At 43.2% G+C, this 24,620-nt stretch overlaps 1 protein-coding gene across 1 annotated transcript in view; it reads left to right on the top strand.

Moving 5' to 3' along the window:
• GHRHR (growth hormone releasing hormone receptor) overlaps positions 1-22,943 on the top strand; it is a 38,772-nt gene extending 15,829 nt beyond the window's left edge. Inside the window, exons 4-13 of the mRNA XM_034763851.1 lie at positions 3,805-3,902; positions 8,114-8,211; positions 8,819-8,951; positions 9,114-9,267; positions 10,298-10,358; positions 12,127-12,196; positions 13,635-13,726; positions 14,176-14,305; positions 15,925-15,966; positions 21,967-22,943. Coding sequence (XP_034619742.1) covers positions 3,805-3,902; positions 8,114-8,211; positions 8,819-8,951; positions 9,114-9,267; positions 10,298-10,358; positions 12,127-12,196; positions 13,635-13,726; positions 14,176-14,305; positions 15,925-15,966; positions 21,967-22,092 — 1,004 coding nt within the window. The 3' untranslated portion in view covers positions 22,093-22,943. The remainder of the gene's footprint in view (positions 1-3,804; positions 3,903-8,113; positions 8,212-8,818; positions 8,952-9,113; positions 9,268-10,297; positions 10,359-12,126; positions 12,197-13,634; positions 13,727-14,175; positions 14,306-15,924; positions 15,967-21,966) is intronic.
• Positions 22,944-24,620: the final 1,677 nt, after the last annotated feature.

The raw sequence follows: 24,620 nt of genomic DNA, 5'->3' as shown, positions 1-24,620 counted from the left end.
GCCATAGCTGCTTGTATCTGCACTGACCATTGTGGGTTGGTTCACATCCTCGTTCTTGAGAACTGGAGTCATTGAGATAATTTCTTTTACCTTATCAAAGGCAATTTCTTGGTTTGGCCCCCATAGGCAAGATGTGTTGGACATTAACAGTTCAGACAGTGGTTTGTTGCCGTTGAAAAGTCTTGTAGGTATCAACTATGGTAATATACCATTCCCAGTATACGTCTTGGTGCATGCCATTCTCAAATTGCTGTTACTTTCTCAGGTCTAGGACTGATTCCATCTTTGTTTATTGTCCGTCCCCAAAACTGGATTTGGGGTACACAGAAAATGCACTTTTCCTTGTTTAACCTCAGTTCAGACTGACTGATTAGGATTAGGACTTTGTTGAGGGTTTTGTAGTATTCTTCCACGAAAGATCCATCTATCAGAATATTGGCCATGAAAACTACAGCTTCATTTGTGTTCGTTCACAGTTCTGCCATCTTTCTTTAGAAAATGTCAAGTGCACTATTAATCCAAAAAGGTGATCTTCATAAGCAGAATCTCCCAAAAGGTGTGATACATGTAGTTAGTTTAGCAAATTCTTTGGCTAAAGGAATTTGGCAGAATCCACTCGAGGCATCCAGCTTAGAGAATACTGTATATCCTTTCACTTTGGGGAGAAAGTCATCCAGTGTTGGAAGGATTTATTTTTCTCTCACAACTGCTTCATTAAATCTTTTAAGATCCACACAGATGCATATTTTTCCATTTTTCTTTATAAGTGATACCATTGGGGCACCCCATACTGCTGGCTCAGAGATTTTCTTGATGATGCCAATACACTTCATTCTCTTTAACTCAGTTTCCACTTTATGAAATAATGGGTTAAGATTCTTGTGAGGTGTATGTGTATGGCTTAGCATTGTCTCTTAATGTTATTTGTAATAGATCTCCGTTCAAAAGTCCAATATCAATAAATATGACATTGAGTTCTTCCACCTTTCTCACTAGGCCCATCAGGGCTGCCACACTGCAGCTGAGAAGGCTTTTGTTCTGTGGTCCTTTGATCATGCATGCATAGCTTTTCTCTTTGAAAGTTGTTTCTGTGGTGAACTAGCTCATGCAATTCAAAATCCCTCCAGGTGGTCTGTCAGGTGACATCAGCTTTGGGCAGTGTAGAAGGTGATTGTAAGTCCCTTCTGAGATAACTCTGATGCTAGCTCTTAAGTCAATTTTAAAGCTAATAGTCTTGCCATGGATATACAATTTCATTCTCCAGGCAGGCTTTTTGTCATCAAAAGTGATAGATTCCAGAAACAATGCCCTATTGATTATCTGTAATATGAATGAACTCCCTGACTGATTTGGTTCAGCAAAGAGCTCCAAAATGTCCATATTTAATGCCTTTAGTACCCTGTGCACCTCTGGCTACACACGCATCATCTCTCGGGATATGACTTTTTTCACATCTTGTATATATAGGCTAGAATTTGTCCCTCTTAGCTTGGGAGTTCTCTCTCCTTGCCTCCAGGGGCTTATGATATTGCCTTTTAACACTCAAGTGTCTGTGTACAGTTTCTAACCTAGTTTCAGATTTTTCATGTTCATCAGGAAAGCCCATACTTTAAAATTTTTATTTTTTATTGTAAAGCCTCTCTGTAAATGATAGGTTTCAGAGTAGCAGCCATGTTAGTCTGTATCCGCAAAAAGAACAGGAGTACTTGTGGCACCTTAGTCTCTAAGGTGCCACATGTACTCCTGTTCTTTCTGTAAATGATGGAAATTGTATACTGTCCCCTGAAATCTAAAACTTTGTTCACCCTTTACAAATGATATACATGAGAAATGCATTTACAAATTTTTGTTTGGTTGGGGGTGTTTTTCCATGCTGGGCAATTCACTGAGGCAAAACTTTGCCAGACTTAAGGTGTAACAAAGGCCTTATTCTCCGTTGCAGAATGGTAGTTATTTAATTATGGAAATGAAATAATTTAGCCATTTCCTATTCTTGGCCTCTCTAGGGTGTAACATATAGATTCAATGTAAACACATGCTTACATTATTGTTAAAATGCTGGCATAATATTGCTTTAAAACACTTTATTTCAAATTTCATATTATTTAATTTTAATCCTATGATAAAAAAATTATTTCGCTGAAGATACTGCAAAAGACGTCTCTCTTAGAATAAGAGGGTAGAATAAGAGGAGAGGGTATGGAGGCATGTTTCTTCACATGACAGTGACAGAGGGTACAATCTTTATTTCTCTCTTTCATGCAATTACAAAGCTATAACTTTCTTTATGGTAAAACTCCTCTATAAAGTAGGAGAATATTATCCTAACCCCCCAAATCTTCACACTTTAGAAATGATATCCCATAAACTGATGTTAAAAGAAGTTAAATTAAGTAGTATTGTATTAATTTAGATGGAATCCGGTGTTAACGTAACCCTGTCGCTGTCCAGCATTAAACAGTTTTAAACCAAAGTTGGGGTTTGGTATACAGAGGCCCCAGCATGCGTTGTACCATGGCAAACACACCAGTAAACATCCTTTAAGCTTTTTATTAAAGATACAAAAAATAAGGGAAAACAGTTAAAGCATTTGACATATAAAATAGTGAATAATATTTTAATTTTAGCAACATCCCCTGTTCTCTTTCCCTTTAGCTGGAGAGAGCTTTTAGAAGGAAAAAGCCCTTGTTTGACAGTCTTTTACATGGCATTAAAGATGGTAATAATTGTAATTTTGGGGGAAAAGAGAAAAAGTTAGTTGAGATCAGAGGCATCATGTGCATGGGGGGCGGGGGCACGATTTTCTGCTTGGTTTCTACTGAGCATGCTCCCATGGACTGAACATGCTTAGTAACATCAGCTGAAGCTGCTGTCCTCACTCTGCCCCTCCACTATGAGCAGGGATGGGTCATCTCTGGTTGAGATGGGCTGAAGCGGTCATTGCTGTTGTTAATGTCCGATCACCTTTCCTAAAAGACAAAACAAGACAAACACACACAAGAGGGGGAGAGGAAAGAACAGCAAAATAGAAAATGCCGCTTCTGTGTCTGGTGTTGCTTTTCCCTTGCAGCCTCACCATTGGAGAAACATGGGCAGAGCACCTGGTCTGATCAGTCATTCCAAGATATGGCAAATGGTACCAACACAGGCTGGTTAGGGCATTGCTTTTACTCACCCCTTTCTGGTCACAGACTTGCGGCAGTGTTGCAAAAGATACATCTTGACTTGGCCGGCTAAGCCAGACTCTGATTAGCCAGAAGGAAAAGGGAGAGGGATAGGAGAGATGGAGAAGGAAAAACATACATGGGGAAGAAGGACGGGAGGAGAGAGACAAAGTCTCCCATCCCAGGTGGTGTTTGGGATTCAGCCAGAGCTGATGGAGGTGGTGGTGTCTTTGGGGTCCCTCTCTCTGGACCAATCAGGTCAGGACATATTTTAGGATTAGGATGAAGAAGGTCCAGGGAACCTCACAAGCTGTATCTCTTCCTAGAACTGCTCCCACGTGTTCTTCTGCAGCAGGAATGTAAGTCCTTCCTACCCACCAGGAATGTTGCCACTGCCCATTCTGAAGCTCCTCATTAGCAAGCTACCTACTACTGCTCCTTTCTGTTTTGCAGTGGAATGAATGCATTAATATTATTATTTATGTGTATTACTGTAGTGCCCAAGAGCCCTAGTCACGGACCTGGACCCCTTTGTACTAGGCGTTGTACAAATACAGAACAAAATGATAATCCCTGCCCCTGTGGGCTTACAATCTAATGTATGGCCTTGATTAGCAATAAAAACAAGCATTTTTTGCAGGCTTGGTAAGAAGAAACTGTACAGTGAATGGCTGGTCTGATCCATATCCCTCCTATCACATTGCCTGTCCAGTGAACGATGAAATTCCAGTTGAGGAAGTAAGTATATCTGAACCAATACCGTTCAGAAATATGCTGACGCTAGTCATATACCTTTCTATTTCAGGAGTTGGGGATGGAAACTTTGTTGAAGCAGCAACATTCTCACTAAGTGTAAAATGCCATTGTATTTTTACTCCGTCCACTTGCTCTGTGAAATTATTAATGACATTTATTATACAGGTTCAGAGAGCAGTCATGTAGACACCTAACAGATCTAGAGAGCTGTGTCAGAAAAATATAGGGCCAGATCTCCTGGGGTTGTAAATTCGTGTAACTCTCTTGAATGACACGGACATACACCAGCTGAAGATCCAATCCAAAACTGGGATTAATACTTCAGTTATACTCAATCAGTCTGAGCTGTCGGTAGCATCGCTGCAATAATAAGGCAAACGTGCCCTTTTTTCACCAGAATTTCAGACTCAGGACAAATTGAATCAGTTAAACAGAAGATGCTGCATTTTTGCTCCTCATCTAGTTTAAAGAAAACAAATCATTTAAAGAAAAAATAAGCGGCCATGACAAAGCAAAAGGAAATCTAGGCTTAAGAAAAATACCATGCCCAGATTCTGGTCTCTATTACATAGGTGTAAATCCATTGACTTCAACAGAGTTACTCTGGATTTACACCCGTGTAATTTAGATTAGTATTTGGCACATTTTGTCAGTTTGATTCCCAAAACCGTTGTCACTTTAATCTTGTCTGCACAGCAGATTTTTCCCATTTTAACTACACTTTGTGCTTAGGTATAAATATGCTTCTGCTGGTATAGCTATTTTTGTACAGAAAGGGGAATAAGCAATATTGGTATAAGGCACCTTAATAATAGTATCATTGCATCCACCCTAGGCCAGGTCTGGCAGAAGTCCCCTAGTGTAGACAGTTACACCAGGAAAGCTGCACTCTGACTGGTATAGCTTGTTTCGCTCAGGGGAGGTGTTTTTTCAGCTCCAGCGCAAACCACATTTTTGCTGGTATAAGCTGCATCCACACTAAGGGCTGGTCCACACTAACCCCCCACTTCGAACTAAGATACGCAACTTCAGCTGTGTGAATAACGTAGCTGAAGTCGAAGTATCTTCGTTCGAACTTACCGCGGGTCCAGACGCGGCAGGCAGGCTCCCCCGTCGACTCCGCGTACTCCTCTCGCGGAGCAGGAGTACCGGCGTCGACGGCGAGCACTTCCGGGATCGATCCCAGAAGATCGATTGCTTACCGCCGGACCTGGAGGTAAGTATAGACGTACCCTAGGAGTGCTTTGCTGATATAGCCTGCCAGTATTCCCATACTGGTAAAGATCTCCTGGAATAGACCTACGTTAGGGTTGTACTGGTATCTCCATATCAGGAAAAAAGTCAGAACCCTACCTGGTGTAAGTCTACTGGTTCAAAACCTGTGTGTCGCTCTGGCTTTGTTGCTGATTCTTCTCTCAGTTACTCAGGTGTAAAGTCAATCAGACGTCTCTCCATTAGGGTAAAACTGGTAGAAAACAGCAGGGAATCGGACCCTTGCTGTTTGTGCCCAGCAAATGGTGCTAACTGAGCGAATGAAAGCAAGATTCTGTTTTACTTAGTGAAGTTAATTTCACCTGTCAGAGAGAGCATAGTCAATAATCCATTCCATATGGGTTGGATGGATTTTTGTTGTCATCTTCAATTTATTTCTTCACTGTTTGTCAGCATGCTGTTTAACTTGGAACTTGCTTTCCAGCTGGCTGATCTGTAATGCAGAAATGCAACTCTTGAAATGTTCTTTTCCCTTCCTTTTATTTGGTCCTTGCACTTCTAGTGCAAAAACAAACATAGCATGAGCCTGCTGTTTTCCTTGGCAGTTGCCCTGTTCTTTCACCTAGGTTGACTCTTTGGCCTGCTTGTTTATCCACTTGGGAATTGGATTATTGCCTTATATGGACTTTCTTTCCTATCTGATTTGCAAGGAATGGCTGCCAGCTGGGATGACCCTATCTCAGCTTTGAAACACTTGCTCATGAGATGGGTTCTCATTGATGCACCTGGTGGATTTGCTGCTGAGGATCCCGTGTTTGAGTTTTAGCTGGATAAACGCACTCTGAGGCCTGGTCTACACTAACCCCCCAAATCGAACTAAGGTACGCAACTTCAGCTACGTGAATAACATAGCTGAAGTCGAAGTACCTTAGTTCGAACTTACCGCGGTCCAGACGCGGCAGGCAGGCTCCCCCGTCGACTCTGCGTACTCCTCGCGCCGAGCAGGATTACCGGAGTCGACGGGGAGCACTTCTGGGTTCGATTTATCGCGTCCAGACAAGACGCGATAAATCGAACCCAGAAGTTCGATTGCCAGCCGCCGAACCAGCGCGTAAGTATAGACAAGCCCTGAGTAAGAACTGCTACCAGGGCTTTGCTAACTGGTTAAGTGCAATCTAGTGTTTCGCCACAAGGTGGTAGACACAGTATGAACCCTATTATGAGCAAAGGAGTTGCTGCTCCCTCCTGCTTCAATACTGCTCAGCACGTCTGAAAATTGAACTATAATTATTGCTTAAATTTTATTGAGAGAGAGAGACTAGAGATTCTAACCAGCTTTCCTTTCCAACCTGGAGCAGTGCTACTGCAAAGGCTGGCCAGGGTGACAACATCTATACAATAAAATCAAAATGGGACCAAGACAGATACTTCCAGACTTAGGGAAAGTTTGGATTCAGATCCAAACTGCATCTTGGGTCCACGTCTACTTTTATTTGCTGCTTCCTCTAGAGATGGATGAAGTTAGTTTGTCCAAATTCCTATGCACTCAAATACGATGTCTGAAAAAAGCTGGATTTTAACTCAAGCACTATTAGGTTCTTCTTGTACATGGGAAAAGTTGAGTTTGGGGATATAGGGAAAAAATATCCAGTGGACCAATAGAGTGGAAATAGGAACAAAGCACAAACAGTGAAATACAGATAGGGCAAGGTTGAAAAAAAGAAGTAAAGAGAGAGAGAGAGAGAGAATCATGAAAAAATTGATGTTTGCAGTGTTGTTGTAGACACGTCAGTCCCAGGATATTAAGGAGACAAGGTGGGGGAGGTAATATCTTGTATTGGACCAACTTCTGTTGGTCAGAGAGACAAGCTTTCGAGCTATACAGAGCTTTTCAACAGGTACTTAGGTGGAAAAGGTACTCAGAGTGTCATAGCTAAATACAGTGTGGAACGGATTGCTTAGCATAAGTAGTTAACACATATTCTTAAGGGATGAGTCCAGCTGAACTGGCCAGCTCTCCAGTCATAGGACAAAATGATACATTGTGTTGTGTATATCATACATAAGGCAGCCATTAGTGCCAGCCTAGCTTTTGAGGAATTACCTCTATCTCTAATACCAGGCTCTCGTCTGCCTGCAATTTAGGAAAATCTGATGTTAAATCCACACCCCATTGAAGTCAATGGGACTTCTTCCAACTACTTCAGTGGGGCCAGGATGTTACCCAGGGGGGTTTAAAAATGGAATCGTTCTCGCAAAACAAATGTGGGTTTAAACCGTAGCAGACAAAGCTTTGTGAACTCAAATTACTGCCATTTGGAATCCCCTAAAAATATAGTTTGAGAGGATCACAAAACCTTGCACATCATGAGATTCATCCTTCTCTCCTTGTTACCCATCTCCCTGGACCTTCTATCATTGATTATGAACTTCTGCCATAATTATCAAACATTTTATCAAAGCAAGAAGATTTTGGTTTAGTAAATGAGTGAGTGGTGACTTATAGGAAGGATTAATGTAGACCAGTCGTGGTATAACAATATATTCACAAAGAGAGTCAGGTTGAATTTTTTTCAAGAAACCCAAACTGGTCCAAACTTGCCTGGTTTCAGAGATCATTATAAGCCTCAAAGCCAGCACGGTCTCATGGAAAGACTTGCAAAATTCTTAGAACCCTTTGAGTTAACTTGGACCCAATTTCAAGCCAGCTTAGGCCCTCTGGTGGTTTTCCAGCAAAACCATGCAGAGTTTACTGTTCTTCAAGGTTTAGATATGAAGCCCGGTGAAAGGATAAAGGATTCCAGCTGAGTTTTGCTTTGAGATCACATGAACCCTCAAAAAGTGAAAGTCAGGGGTGTGAACTGAGGCCACAGAAAAGGTTCTGAGGCCCCACAAAGCAAACCCACCAGATTCTGTGTAGCTTCTTTTCCTTCTATTTTCATTAAAACCTATGTGTGACTTGTTCATTCTCTTCTTTACAGCAGTCCTATTTTTCTACTGTAAAGATCATCTACACTGTGGGCTACAGCATTTCTATCTCCTCCCTCACCCTAGCTGTGACTGTTCTTATTGCATTCAGGTATGTTTCTGACCATTCACCCTGGGCCCGCAAAAGTAAACAGAATAAACAGATATCAAGTTAATGCAACATGCTGGAAGCTACGGGCCGAGAGATTTACAGATTGATAACTGGCAGAAATATCTGCTATTTCACAACGCATTTTGAATTTCCATTCAGTGTCAACACTCATCACACTAGAAGCAAACATTATGATTAGGCATGAGTGATCTGGTGTGGATTAGACTTTAATGCAGCCTGATTTTCACAGTTGCTGAGCATCCCCAACTCCTTCTGAAGACGCTGAGCTGCGGCTGCATATTACCTCTGCAAATCAGCCTCTAAATATAATCCCTGCCCAATTTGCTGAGAAAGCTATCTAGATACTCACGGGTCTCTCTGCACCACTCCCTGTTGCTTGGGAGCTGTGTCAGCACAGTCAGTGTTACATCAGAGAAGGTTATTTCTCAAATTCAGATTTCATTCCGCCATTGAGTTCAATGTGAGCAGAGGTAGGCCACAGCGGAGCACTTTGGACATCCCCACCCTAAGGAAACCCATACACATGAAAGATGAGTTACCCATCTCCCACCACATCATTTTGCTGGCCTTCCTTCTTTTCCTCCAGGAGACTCCGCTGTCCCAGAAATTATATCCACGTCCAGCTCTTTCTCACCTTCATCTTGAAAACTATTGCCATTTTCATTAAGGATGCGGTCCTCTTCCAGAAGGAAGATATTGACCATTGCAGCTTCTCTACAGTAAGCATTTGAAAAGGAGATTACGGTGGCATTTGATATCTTCGTATATCATTAATGTACTGGTTAATACCTTGCCACTGCTTGTGCTTGTATGTGATATTGTGGTACCCATAATAGCTGTATAATATGCAATAATGAAATTTTGCCTTCCCTGCTTCTTAGACTGAATGCAAGATATCAGTGGCTTTCTGTCACTATTTTATGATGACTAATTTCATGTGGCTGCTGGTAGAGGCGCTTTACCTGAACTGTCTGCTCTTATCATCCTTTCCTCATGGAAGACGCTATTTTTGGTGGCTTGTTCTGTTTGGATGGGGTAAGTGAGGACTGAGATGGGACTAGAAAAGATCAGATTGTTTCAGGGCTTGAGCCATCACCCATTGGGGTCAACGGAAACATCCTGACACCAAAGTAAATGCCCATATACTATCAAATGGATGAACCTCAAAGGGTTCTATGGTTTGGATGATTGTATGAAACCTGTAGAATTCGGAGACTGTATGAGGACACTGGGGATGCACCATCTATTGGCCTGGATACATCACTGGGAGCCAGGAACCCTTGATATTTAATTCTGAATCTGCCAGTATCTACCTGTGTGGCCTTCAGCAAGTCACATTAATCTCAGAGTGGTAGCTGTGTTAGTCTGTATCAGCAAAAACATAGTCTCTAAAGTGCCACAAGTACTCCTCATTCTTTTCACATTAATCTGCATGCCTTGATTTCTCCATCAGTGAAATATGGATAATAAAGTTTATCTCTGTCTAATCTATACCATGCCCATCGGTATTACCTTATAGGAACACTATGATAATTTACTGACTGATGTTTGTAAAGCGTTTAGAGGGATTATTGAAATGGATAAATGCCACTCCTCCCTCATCACCCTGCCATGCCAAAACCACCACTCCTTATCTAAAACTGGGGGTGGAACTTGCAACCTGATCTTAGGGACATTAGTTGAGACAACTAGTCACATGATTAAGGTTTTCTCATATAAGCAATAGTTTGCGGGGGGACAAGTCCATCCTGGAGTTATTGTATTGTTTTCATATTCACTTATCCATCCTGCGCAAACATTAACTGGTTAATGCAGTAGGCTACTTCATTTCATGGTGTGCATTGGGAGATTTCCCATTATATTTATGCAGCTCACCATAACCTCATTAGGTTAAAATGCAATTCCCGTTAGACATAACAGTCATTGCACAGGGCATTTTCTGTGGTCAGTAAATGTGTCTCATGCTATCCCGGTTGGGTTGCAATAGACAGGATGAAAATTGAATTTGGAATAATTAATGAAATCAGAAAAAAAACAAACAATGTGTATTAAATTGTTTCTACAGGTTTCCCAACATTTTTTACCGTAGTGTGGATATTAGCAAAGCTATATTTTGAAGACACCGCGTAAGTTGACGTTTCATACTAGATGCCATATTGTAGTGTTGCATTTTTAATGTTATGATTGGTTCCAGTCCTGCAATTTTCTCTATGGCCGTGTGAAGCCATATTGAAATCAATGTCTTGCATCTTTACATCCATTTTGCATAAGTGTGAATGGTTTCATAAGGGCATGGCAGTGGAGGATCAGGCCCTTAACCCTTCCTTTTTTTAAAAATAATGATAAGCACAAAAAAAAAATTAAATGGAAAATATATGTGGGTGAAATCCTTCCTCCGTTGAAGTCCATGGGAGTTTTGCTGCTGAGTTCAGTAGAATCAGAATTTTACTTTGTATTTTTTCCCCTGGTCTGGTAAAAGGATTAAGGGATTTATTTCAAACTGTCCAAAACAAATGTACCTCTTGCACTGAGACTATGAAAACACTGAGGCTAAAGGAAGAATTTTTAAAGAAGCGACTGAAAATATGTTTGTAATGGGAGTGGAGCTACAGCCTTCACTCTAGCACTTGCTTTTGCAAACATTATAATCAGAAACTTGAAGTATTATGCTTCAGGGAAATCAAGGGATTCAGATGAAATAATAACTATGGAGCAGAGCTACAGTGGTGTCTGATATCATCAGAAGCATGAGATACTTTTATAGCCTTATAAAGTGAAGCTATTACTTATAGCGGTCGGGGTCACCAATGTGATCAGAGGTTGGCTGCGTGTGTGTTCATTCTGTGGGCTGTCCCAGCTCTGTGCAGATAGCAGAGATAGCAGACCTTAATTAAACTGCCCAATAAATCCACAGACTTGGTTTTTAGTGAAGGTGCCCGGCCAGGTTTATTGTAGATGAAGCACAGTACTAGCATGTGGCAGACTTTACAAGGATACTAAGACATGTATGCTCCTGACAATGGACACAGCTTAGTTAGTGGCGGGACTTTCCACTGCTCCATAGGCTGGCCAAAAATACTCCCTTTAAAATACGTCTTTTATACCCCAATACAAACAAGTTACTTACTGCCCCCTAACATTGCTAGTTATTACCCATCATTTTGTACATGTTGGTTCAATTAAAACATTTTTATTATGTACTGTCATTTTGACCTTATTTTTGAGGAGGGGTTAGTGTGTTCCTGTCATTTTGGGGGAATGTTTTTGTACCATCCTTAATATCGGAATGTTGGGGTGGCGCTTAATATCGAAATGTGTTTGCATAAGCGCACTGTAACTAGCACTTCTTTAAAATGTGTATTTCTGGAATATCAACCCTGTTCTTGCCAAATTCTGAGAGCAGGGCCTGCCTTTTGCTCACAACCTGATTTTGCTTCGTATCAGCAAAGTTTTAACCACTACTTTAGTTCAGGCCTCATACCAGACCTCTAACACAAGGGCTTCTGTCTCAGGCGCTCTTCCTGCTACAAAGACAATGTCCCATAGGTCAAAAAGAGATTTTCAAACAACAATGATGTTTTTGATTTGGTTTTAAGCAACAGCCCTTATAACCTGCTGTCATTCATATTTTCAACCGTGAAGCAATAGATTTCTGGCTATCACTTGCTACATAAGGGTCAGTGGTAATTTTGTCATTTTGGTATGAGTAGGATAATATTGATGGAACCTAGACTCTACAAAGCCAAATTGCAGGGATTTGGGTGGCTCCATTCCATCTTAAAATGAGGTAATAGGTCTACTCATAATTCCATTGACCCTAATGTGTGGTTTCTCCATGTAACCGTATTCCAATGACCATGTAGAACTATGTTAATTTAAGTGCTACTTTTCCAGATGCTGGGATATTAACCAGGGCTCGCCTTACTGGTGGCTAATCAAAGGACCTATTATCATTTCTGTTGGGGTATGTGTGATGTTTCTCATTTTGGAAACGTGAATGGACAACAAAGTGATTATGGGGGTGGGAAATGGCTTAAAGCTTGACCTACTGCTTCTCAGTAGAAGCCGAAACTGTAGCATTAATCCACTAAAGGGATTATCCCATTGGGCTAAAGATGAGTGCTGCTGAATCTCAGAGAAAACACTTCTCCCTAAGTTTTCAAAGACTTGTCATTCCCACTGAAGTGACTGGGAGTAGTTGGGGGCAAACACTCCCTGAAGCGCTTTGAAAATGCAAGATTTGAACTAGGAGTCCAGATCTAGCAAAGCATTTAAGCACACATTTAAGGAGAAGCACAGATAGTCCTATTGAGTTTTGTTTCCAGTCTAAGCCGATAATAGAAATAATGGCCCTGAAGCTGTGCATTTACTGGGGATTCATAATTGGTTAGGGTTAATGGGTCAGGATGTACAATTACTCACAACTGGTCATTAATCCCTAGGAAATATATAAAATAAACAGTTAATGTGTGCAGTGCACCAGGCTGTAATTAAAGCCACTGCATTTGTGTGACTTAATCGGACGGCAGCACCATCTGAGTCTAAATAAGGGTTGTTGCAGGACAGAGTAGTATGAATGCGGAATCCAAAAAGGACAGATCGTTATCAGCTTTATTCTGCCGTGAGGCAGTTTTAAAATGCTCTACACCTTCATGGTTTTTGCCTCATTGCGTTTGACTGACATTCCTGACTACGTGTGAATGCCATACAAGCAAGCAAGGAATGTATTTTTGTGCAAATCATCTAATTAACTCGTTATAGGTGGATAAAATGAAATTGCAATGTCTGGGGAGAGATGGGCATCATTAGACCAAAACAGCCATTTGCCATCACCTGAAAGACTGATGGATGCACATAATACATGGCATGCAAGGACAAATTCACTGCTAGTATAAAGTGGTCCAGCAATGTTGGTTTGAATGGAGCTGTGACAAATTACACCAGCAGAAAATTTGACCGGTCAGCTCTAAAGGTATCAGCCATAGTTCAGTGCAACAACTATAATTGTCTCAAACCAGAAAAATTAAGAATGCTGCAAACTATAAAGAAATGATTGATAGTTGGAGATTGGTCCTGCTTTGAGCAGGGTGTTGGACTAGATGACCTCCTGAGGTCCCTTCCAACCCTGATATTCTATGATTCTACTCCAGAGACTAACAAATATGGTTGCTTAATAGAGATGGTCTTCCAAAGAAAACATCAGAATTATATGCAATATCCTTAGGGATACTTTGCTGCTGTCTCTTTAAGACGGGAAGTTTCCTAGTATGGTTGGTTTCTTGTACAACTCCCACTGTATATGCAGTAATGGCTAGCAATTATTTAAGTCACAATATACTTTTCACAGGAATGTTTGGTAGTAAAAGGTAACAATCTTCTTTCTTCCAAAAAAATGGAAACAGGTCAACTTTATCCTTTTTATCAACATCATCAGAATCTTGCTGAAAAAGCTGGACCCGAGACAAATCAACTTCAATAATTCATGTCAGTACAGGTAATCCAGCGTCACACACATTGTGAGCAATGCTTCCGGCCAGGATATTTTCCAAATGGAGCAGCTGAGTCAGAAATTAAAGGGCATGCCCAAGGTCACAGATAGAGTCATTTTCCGAGCCAGGGTTGGAACTCAGGGGTGCCTCTCCCCATTTCTGTTGTCAAGATCACTTTTATTCATTCTTATTCAAGCATTAAGAATGCCAAATCACAGCAAAAAAAGGTTGGTTATGTGGTACCTCCACTGCAGCCAGAAGCACTGGAAATCTGTGCCCACCTTTGATCTCATAAAAACCTGTCCCAGGAGATTTGAAAATATATATCTGGGCCCCTTTTTAACCTGTTGAGAATCACTTATTACTAGAGAATTTCTAGTTCACCTGTCCTAATGCTCTTCAGAAGAATTATATATACACATACATTTTGGCCTCTTCTTATTTCCTGCCCTAGACGTCTCTCAAAATCGACGCTGCTTCTCATTCCATTATTTGGGACACATTACATTGTCTTCAACTTCCTCCCCGAATACACCAACTTGGGAGTCCGGCTATATTTAGAGCTTTGCATTGGATCTTTCCAGGTAAACCCATTGAAGTATTGCAGCAGTGCACATGTTCCCGTAGCTTGTCTAGCCTGAACAGATAGGATCATTTCTGTGCACATTCAAGTGGGACTGTAATCCAAACTCAGCCATGGATGCCACTTCATTGAAGATGGTGGAGTTGCACAGAACTTTACCCTCTTTGTTGCAGAGGCCAACCTGTGGTGAGGTGACTTAAACCTCCCCGGTTAAATCTTACAGAAGATTACCCAGTGGCTATCAATGTCTCACTTCTAAAAACTAAGGGGTCAATTCACTCCCCAGCCCTTATACACTGCTCTGGCAGTGTATAAGCCCTTAGATGAACCACACCAGGCCAGGGCAGAAATCCCCAATGCAGGAATCAGCCCTATACTACACCCAGGGCAGACCCCAGAATAGGAAGAGTGCCAGTGGCACTGAGTGCTAGGACATTCGGGACAGTGGGGAGGCTGCCATAAGTTAGAGCAACCTCCAGGCTGCTCTGGTTTACACTGAGGGCTGTTTTGACTCCCTGCATTAGTCCAGGATCTGGGCAGCACAAAGGTAGCTGAAAGCCCCTCTCTTTGCCTCACCCCTTCCCCTGACATATGTCGCAAACCCTGCCCCAGGATGTCTAGTGGCTATACTCACTGAGCTCTTCCCTCTTTGCCTTTTGACTTGAAATGCAGCGTTCCATTGGTCACTAACGATCCCACGGCCTCTTCAGCTGCTGTAAATCAACAGAGACCCATGAGCTGTGCGGAGTTACACCAGCTGAGGATTGGACCCATGGTGTTCACAAATTCCAGTCCAAAGACTCTCATTCTTCCTGTCTAAACTCAGCCTGGGATTTCAGTCCCTACTCTGAATTTCAGTCTTTGGGGCTTTCAGTCGTCATTAAATGATCTTGCAATGTAAGAAAAGATACTAAAAGGGCCAGACTCTCAGCTGGTGTAAACTGACATAGAACAACTGACTTCAGTGGCTCTATGCAGATTTGCACCAATGGAGGATTTACCCCCAAATGTTTCCTAAAACACTCTAGGGCTTGATTCTGCTCTGAGCTGTTGGCCACCAGGCATAACTCTAGTGGTTTCACTGGAGTTTTTGTTTGGTGTAAAACCACTGTATGTGAGATCAGAACCAGGCCCGCTGTGTATAATATTAATGCCCTGCAGTGTGCTATAGAGATAAAGCTAGTGATTTGGTATTTAGAGAAATTATAAAAATAAAGCTAAGCAGTGACTGGAAGCAATATAATCCAGAACAAACAGTCTCCCAGTGGAGTCCAGGGTGCTTTTGCTGATTTACACTTGCTGAGGATCTGGCCCACAACATATTTGGATGAGCCGTAATTTTGACCACCATGTTGCAGATATAAGGCCAAATTCATTCTTGGTGGAGCTTCATGGGACCAGATCCTCAGCTGGTGTAAACTGGTGTAGCTTCACTGATTTCGATGGAGTGATACTGGTTTCCACCAGCGGAGGATCTGGCTGATCAGCTGCATAACTTGACTTAATTCAGTTTAGAATATTTTACGCTCATGCCAATGTATAGGATATAGGAATATCATCACAGACTGATGAAGCAGCTTTTTAAAACTGTGCTATCACTTAACTGTTTTGCTTCTGTAGGGGTTCATCGTAGCCGTTCTGTACTGTTTCCTTAATCAAGAGGTAAGAGAACTACATTCTCTTCTTCATTATTGATTTAAATGGAAGTCATATAGAGTTAATACCTAATTTCACAGTGGCAGGTGATCAAATGTCCTAGGTTAGCCCAGTTGCCTAGTGACATGGGAGTGAATGCTGCTGAATATCTCTTTGAACTATCTTCATGAGAATGAAGCCACCTAGTGGGCAGAAACATTGTTGCTATTTTGTCCTGAATTTAATGGAAAATTATCACCGTCTCTGTTTATGATTATTTATACTGTTATAGGCTCAGTAATGAACCAACACATGGATGTGTTGGTGATCTACAAACATAGAATAAAAAGAAGGTCCATACCCCAAGGAGCCAACAGATTTGTATTAAGTTGGAAATAATGTCAACTTTACAGTGATTGTTTTACAGAAGGTAGATCATGCTGGGCCAACTTGATCTCTTTCTTTGAGAAGACAACCAAAGACAAAGAAATGCAGTAGATCTAATGTACCCGGTTTTCAGTAAAGCATTTGATACATTTCCACATTGGAAATTATTCGTTAAATAGGAGAAGATGGGAATTAATACAAGAATCAACATGTGGGTAAGGAACTGGTTAAAGGGGAGACTACAGTGGATCATGCAGAAAGGTGAACTGTCAGGTTGGAGTGGAGAAGCAGTCTTGGGACCAATCTTATTTAATATTTTCATTAACGGTCTTGGCACAAAAAAGTGGGAGCGTGCTAATCTGGAATATTGTCTGCAGTTCTGGTCTCCCATGTTTAAGAAAGATGAATTCAAACTGGAACATGTGCAGAGATGGGCTACTAGGATGATCCGAAGAATGGAGAGTTTACCTTATGAAAGGACACTTAAGGAGCTTGATTTGTTTAGCCTAGCCAGACAAAGACTGAGGAGTGATATGATTGCTTTCAATAAATACTAGAGAAGGAGAGGAGTCATTTACGTTAAGGGCTAATGTTGGCACAAGAACAAATGGGATATAAACTGGCCATCAACAAGTTTAGGTTTGAAATTAGATGAAGGTTTCTATCAATCAGAAGAGTGAAGTTCTGGAACAGCCTTCCAAGGGGAACAGTGGGGGTAAAACACCTAACTGGCTTCAAGACTCAGCTTGATACATTTATGGAGGGGGTGGTCAGATGAGGTTGCCCACAATGACATATAGCCATCCCCAACTGCTACTAGCTAATATTTCCAACCACTGGAGATAGGACATAAGAGGGGAGGGCTCTGAGTTATTACAGACAATTCTTTCCCAGGTGTCTGACTGGCAGGTCTCACCCACATGCCCAGAGTCTAACTGATTTCCAGATTTGGGGTCAGGAAGGAATTTTCTCCCAGGTCAGATTGACAGAGATCCTGGGGGGAGGGTTGCATTCCTCTGCAGTGTGGGAAATTGGTCACTTGCAGGTTTAAACTGGTGTATATGGTGGAGTCTCTGTAACTTGAAATCTTTGAGGACTTCAGTAACTTAGCAAGAGGCAAGAGGCTGTTGGCCTATTGCAGAAGCAGGTGGGTACAGTTCTGTGGCCTGCCATGTGCAGGAGGCCAGACTAGGTGATCACGATGATCCCTTCTGACCTTAAAGTCTATGATTGTCAAATATACATAACATCTGGTACAGGTAGTTTTCACTATGCTCTCTAACCTTGACAACATTTCTTTAGTGTGATCTATCTATTTCCATTCTTCATATGAAACACACATTTTACTGTTGCTCAGACATGCATTGTAATAGAATACCAGCGTTGGAAGGGACTTCAGGAGGTCATCTAATCTAACCCCTGCTTAAAGGGGGACCAATCTGCAGACAGATTTTTGCCCCAGATCCCTAAATGGCCCCCTCAAGGATTGAGCTCATAACCTTGGGTTTAGTAGGCCAACACTCAAACCACTGAGCTATCTCTCCCCCAATACAGAAGTGTAATACAGGTGCTGAAAGAATCTGATATTTATGTCCTGGCTTCAGTCACATGACATGAGCTAATGTTACAAAGATTGTACCGTCACATAACAAGGGTTAAAATCAACTGAATCTACTAAGAACATAAGAATAGCCATACTGGGTTAGACCAATGGTCCATCTAGCCCAGTATCCTGTCTTCCGACAGTGACCAATGCCAGATGCTTTGGAGGAAATGAACAGAACAGGGCAATTATTGAGTGATGCAGCCTCTGTTGTCCAGTCTCAGCTTCTGGCACTTAGATGCTTAGGACACCCAGAGCATGGGCTTGCATCCCTGATCGCCTTGGCTAATAGCCATTGATGGACCCTATCCTCCATGAATTTATCTAATTCTTTTTCAAACCCAACTATAGTTTTGGCCTTCACAACATCTCAGGGCAACTAGTTCCACAGGTTGACTGCGCAGTGTGTGCAGAAATACTTCCTTTTGTTTGTTTAAACCTGCAGCCTGATAAGTTCATTGGGTGACCTCTGGGTCATGTGTTGTTTGAACGGGTAAATAACACTTCCTTATTCACCATCTCCACACCATTCACGATTTTATAGATCATACCAGTTTTTCCAGATCATCACTGATTACTATTAGTTATTAGTTGTATAGTGATTTAGTGCCAATAAAGATTAGACCCCAATTGTGCTAGTACTATAAATATAGAGTAAAAGATGGTCACTCTACAAAAAGCTCATAATTGAAATAGACATGACAGACATAGGGCAGGAGCCTGGAGTATTATGCACAAACAGAAAGATCAGAGTGGGTGGTCAGCAAATGGCACATTAATGGCAAAATTGTTTTCCAAACATTCTTTGTGTGGGGCTTTAGCTAGTGGGGGATAAGCTAAATATGGAAAGATAAAGGAAAGGATGGGGGAGTAGATGGGAGGGGAAGGGTGGAAAGAAGGAAGGCGGAGAGCATGGTGGATGGGAGGAGTGAAGCTGAGGCGAAGAGATTGTTTGGGAATGGGTGGGTGAGCGCAAACAGATAACCAATATTGGGAAGAAAACATCTTGAGTGAAAATGACAGATAACAGCCAGATGACATCATCCAGGTCTGCCAGTCCCTGCTGCAAGACCTGCTAAGGCTGCTTCCATGTCTGCTCTTGGCTGGCTGACAAGAAGCCCAGAAAGCAGTAATGGATCCAGTCCAGAACTCTGGCTCTGAATCCCTTACAACACTTGGAAAGTTTGGATCAGAATCTAAACGTAGTGGCTTTGATGCCTCTACGAGATGGAGAATCCACCACATCTCTAGGTAAGTTGTTCCAAAGGTTAATTACCCTCATTATTAAAAAAAAAATTGTGCCTTAGTTCTAGTCTTAATTTGTCTAGCTTCAGCTTCCAGCTATTTTGTCTCATTGTTTTTTCTGCTAGATTAAACTCTACTCTCAAAGAGCTCTTCCCCATGTAGGTACATGGAGACTATGATCAAGCCACTTCTTAACCCTATCTTGAATAAATGAAATAGATTGAGCTCCTTAATTCTCTCACTCTAAGCCAGTGGTGGGCAACCTGTGGCCCATGGGTCGCATGTAGCCCATCAGGGTAATCTGATTGTGGGCCGCAAGACATTTTGCTGACGTTGACCATCCACAGGCACGGCCCCCTGCAGCTCCCAGTGGCTGTGATTCACTGTTCCCAGCCAATGGAAGCTGCGGGAAACAGCGTGGGCCGCAGGGATGTGCATGCCCCTGCTTTCCGCAGCTCCCATTGGCCAGGAACGGTGAACCGCGGCTGCGGGAGGTTGGGGGCTGTGCCTGTGAATGGTCAATGTCAGCAAAATGTCTCACAGCCCGCAATCAGATTACCCCGATGAGCCGCATGCGGCCCACGGACCGCAGGTTGCCCACCACCGCTCTAAGCCATGTTTTCCTGATCTCAGATCATTCTCATAGCTCTTTTCCGAACCCTTTCCAATATTTCAACATCCTTTTTGAAATGTAGGCACCAGAACAGGACACGGTATTCCAGTGATGGAATCTTCCTAGCTCCTATGAGGCAGAGAAGGGTGACTGCCCAGTGGGAGCTGAAGATGAGAAAGAGAAAACAAACAAGAGCAATTTACACACACACACACACACCAAGATGTGCACCTCATCCCCAGCACAAGCTTTGAAAATTGCACAGTAGGCGCTTCTTAAGGGGCGCACCCCCATGGAAAGAGTTGGGTGTTAAACCACTCTCCTGGTCATCAGAAGCTCAGAGGAACACACCATGTTGGGAGACATGCACGATTTCATGAATAGCTTTAAACATGTTTTAATTAAAACGGTCTGGTAGTAAAAGCAACTCGTTCCACAAACATGACAGCGGAGTCAGAAGTCAAAAAAGTATGGCATGCCAGTCAATATGTACCAGCTGATATCGGTTCTCACATAAGCCTTGTCGATACTAGATTGTTAATACTAGATTTCTACCACCAACTGAGCTCCAAAAGAGGTAGTAATGCTGGGAGCGTTTGTGTTAAGCCACCTTAGACTGCTGGCATTTTTAACCAGGGTTTCCTCTAGCACTGTTTGTAGCATCATGAGAGAGGCAATGCAAGCCAATAGATAGCAGCCTAGGCTGGGGTAATGGAGAGATGGGTTCTGTTCCAAGCTTGGCCTGGTAGGTGACCTTGGGCAATTCACAGCACTGTGTTGTGCCTCAGTTTCCCTATCTGTAGAATGGCATTCCATAATAAGTTTCTTGAGATCTACTCATAAAAAGCACTATATAAGTACTAGAGATTATTTTTATTGCATGACTCACTGGTTGAAATGCCAGCAGGCCATCTCTATTAGCACCCTACTATTCCTAGCACCAGAGCTGGAGCTAGGTCGGGAAAGTTTAAGGAAAATATTAGTGTGTAGACACAGCTATGTGCGTTGTGTGCAATTCACATTATAGTATGGTTCTCTGTCACCCTCTAGTGGGTGAACTTTATAAGTCTGATACTGGCTTTTAGTTAACAGACCTGGGTCATGCAGTAGGCTTGAACTAGGTGTTCATTTTAAATGGAAGAGGTGTGCCTGTTATTCATTGGTTAGATACCATGCACAGAATCAAAAGCAATTGTCACAGTAAATTGGGTATGCTATCAATTTATTAGACACCTGAGTTTTAATCCCATCTCAGTCCATCTAGGTGTTTATTATTATGTATTATTGTATAGCAGTTCCTGCAAGCCCTAAAGCTGATGTGCTAGGTCCTGTACAAACACTATAGATGTGGTCCTTGTCACAAAGGCTTTGAAATGTGTGGCTGACATTTTTCACACTGATCTACTGTGTGTCACTTTGGCCATCTTCTCAGAGGTATTTACGCACCTAACTGCCATTAAAATCAATCAGAGTTAGTCACCTAACTATCTTTAAGGATCTGGGCATTCACCTCTTTGGAACAAAGGAATAATAATATTTAACTTATCTAACTCCCTCCCTCCTTCGAATGCTTTTAACTTTTTATGATGCTTAGATGGTATTATGCATGCTGCAGAAGGTCTGATGCTGCAAAAGGTATTATTATGAATTAGGTTATCACTTATTGTATAACTACTGGTTGCGTTGGTCTATTTTTATAGTTCCAACTGCAAGACCAAATTTTCAGTAATACTTTATTTGCATTATAAGACATTTATTTTAGAAATGCAATTATGAAAATTCAGAGCAGCTTCAAGCTCATTTAAAAATTACACTTATTTTTCTTAAAAGCAGAAAGATGTTAAAAAAGTCACAGATTTAAAAAAAATTCTTCAGTTTTTTAAATTAGAAATGTCAACATTTCCACATTTAAAAAAATGTTTTCTAGCTCTGTAGTTTGTTGGAAAATATACAGTAAAAATCACACTGAGGTTTTTTTCCATTTTTTATTTTGAAATGTCATTAAAATTGTCACATTTGAAAAATGTTCTCATGGCAAATGTTCCCTATTGGGTCCATAATGTATGTACTCAAGTTGGGTACCATGAACGTACCTGTCCAGGTCTCCTCTCACCGGGCTCATTTGGCATAGTGGTCCGTTAGGTTGATTTCATCTCTAACATCTTCTTTCCCTTTTCAGGTGCAAGCGGAAATTGGCCGGAGATGGCATGGGAAGAGCTATGGATTTATGCCAGTGTGGAGGAAGAGGACTAGGTGGACCATGCCATCTAGTTCTGGGATAAAAATGACTACCTCTGTGTGTTAGGGACAGCTGCTGGACTGGGAGCAATGGTGTTTAAGAGCCCAAACATGATTTAGGAAACTGAATTTAAATCATCTGACTGTAACTTAAAATGCCTGAGTGAATTAGAGAAGACTAATCCAGTTCTGTCTAGTTCCATAGAAATTCCTCCCACCAGACCTCTACAGAAGTTAGAAGCATTACAGCATCAGATCAAACACCGATTGGCTTATATAATCCTTTTCATGTGTATCATATGCAGCACAGCAACAGACCCATAACAGCAACAACCTACTCTTCTTTTGTCCAGTTTCTGGACTATTTTTCAGGGACTAGACATTAAAGCACATCAACTGAGAGGTCACCAAATGTGTCCTAAAGTGACACTATGGAAGTGTCAGATCTGGAATGCACTACCACCCTCTTCAAATTGGGGGAACTGGATTCAGAATACTGATTTTGAATTACTATACGAGCAAAGAAGAAACAGAATGTCTTTTGAACCTACAGCACAATGTTATCAGTCCCCTCCTAAGCAAGGAGATTCAGAGTTAAGGCGAAACCCAACTATAGCCTGAATTCTTGATATTGTGCTAAAGCTGTTTCTCAAATTACGGTCCCTGGACCACCAGTAATGTAGAGAGTATATCTTGGTAGCCTACCGGTGAAACTTTCTGAGAATTAAGGAGTAGGAAACTGAGTTGTTGGAGGAAGAGGATTCCATGAGGGTAGCTGTAATCAGGCGTGGACTCACCCCTTTGGCACCTCCTGCTGGTCATCTTGGAAATTAGCTCACCCAGCATCCAGAGCGCCCTCTGCAGGCCAGGTGTCCCACCTGTTGTTGGCCCCCCTGTCCCTTCCAGACCCCACCCTTGGCTTAGGTGCTGCCCCCCTGGCAGTACCCCACTCTCTCTCTGGGTCTCCCCACCTAGGGGAACCCCCACCCCCAATCCCAATGTCACCTCATTCATGGCTACTGCCAGTCACCATCTAGCCCCCACACCCTGGGGCAGACTGCAGTCTATCAGCCAATCATCACTGGCAACAAGGGGTTTGGACTGGCTGCCTTTACCCACCCTCAGGTTTCCCCTCTGCAACCCCAATACCTATGTGGGTCTAGGACCAGGCCCTGCAGCCTGGGGAGTTGCTTAGGGTTACCATACGTCCGGATTTTCCCGGACATGTCCGGCTTTTGGGGGCTCAAATCCCCGTCCAGGGGGAAATCCCCAAAAGCCGGGCATGTCCGGGAAAATCGGGTGTGCTCGGTGGTGCTCGGCTGGGGCCGGCGGTGCGGGGCGGGGCCGGTGCAGGGCCAGGGGCATGGTGCCGGGCCGGGAACCAGGGGCGCAGTGCCGGGCCAGGGTCACAGTGCCGGGCCGGGCGCGGGGCCGGACGGGGAGCCGGGGGCGCGGTGCCGGGCTGGGGTCCGGGCCGGGAGCCGGGCCCGCGAGGCCGGGGAGCTGGTCAGCCGGGGAGCCGGGCCCGCGGGGAGCCGGTCAGCCGAGCCCACGGGGCGGGGAGCCGGGGGGTGCGCTGGGCCGCCGGGGGCCGGCAGTGCTGGGCGGGCCGGGGGTGGTCGACCGGGGGCCGGGGCCGGCACCCCAGGGCCCGAGCCGACCCAGGCTGGAGCCGCCGGGGGGCCAGCCTGGGCCGCGCCTCCTCCCCCCACACCCCCCTTACCTGCTTCAGGCTTCCCGCGAATCAAATATTCGCGGGAAGCAGGGGAGGGGGCGGAGACTTTGGGGAGGGGGCGGGGTTGGGGAGGGGGTGTGGGCGGGGCTGGGGGCAGGGCCGGGGGCCGTGGAGTGTCCTCCATTTGGAGGCACAAAATATGGTAACCCATATTTGCTGGTAACCGGGTTGCTGGCCTAGGGCTTCCCAGCCCCCAAGGCCTTTCCCCAGCCCTGCCTTACTCTAGGTCCCCAGGTGAGTTCCCTGCAGACAGGCCTGTCTCTCTCTCCTATCAGAGGGAGACTCCTCTAGCTTCTAGCTACCCTGGCCTTCTTATAAGGCTGAGTTGCTCCATTTGGGGTGTGGCCCCAGCTGCAGCCACTTCCCCAATCAGCCGGGATTTTGCTCCTTTACTCAGCCCCAGCCCTCTGCAGGGCTTTTCCAACCCCTTCAGGGCTGGAGTGAGCATTCACCCCGCTACAGTGGCGTTTTATGAGAAATTGAGCTAAGTAACTAAAACAAGCAGAAACATCGAGGAGTCCTTGTGGCACCTTAGAGACTAAGAAATTTATTTGAGCATAAGCTTTCGTGGGCTAGAATTTATGCCCAAATAAATTTGTTAGTCTCTAAGGTGCCACAAGGACTCCTTGTTGTTTTTGCTGATGCAGACTAACACAGCTACCCCTCTGAAACAAGCAGGGAAAAAAATGAAGAATGAGAATAGGAATCGGCAATGTATTAATAAATTTACTTGAGAAGGAAAGGCAATGAGAATAATAGAAAAAACAGTGAGTAAGAAAGTGGGAGATGTCTGGGAGAGACAAAAGAAGGAAATGAATGAGTATGGGAAGAGACTAGAGGTGGTCAGGAAATTATTGTTT

The sequence above is a fragment of the Trachemys scripta genome, chromosome 2 (genome assembly GCF_013100865.1).
Source record: "Trachemys scripta elegans isolate TJP31775 chromosome 2, CAS_Tse_1.0, whole genome shotgun sequence".
In the NCBI taxonomy this organism is placed as follows: Eukaryota; Metazoa; Chordata; order Testudines; family Emydidae; genus Trachemys; species Trachemys scripta.
This window is presented reverse-complemented; position numbering and strand designations above follow the sequence as displayed.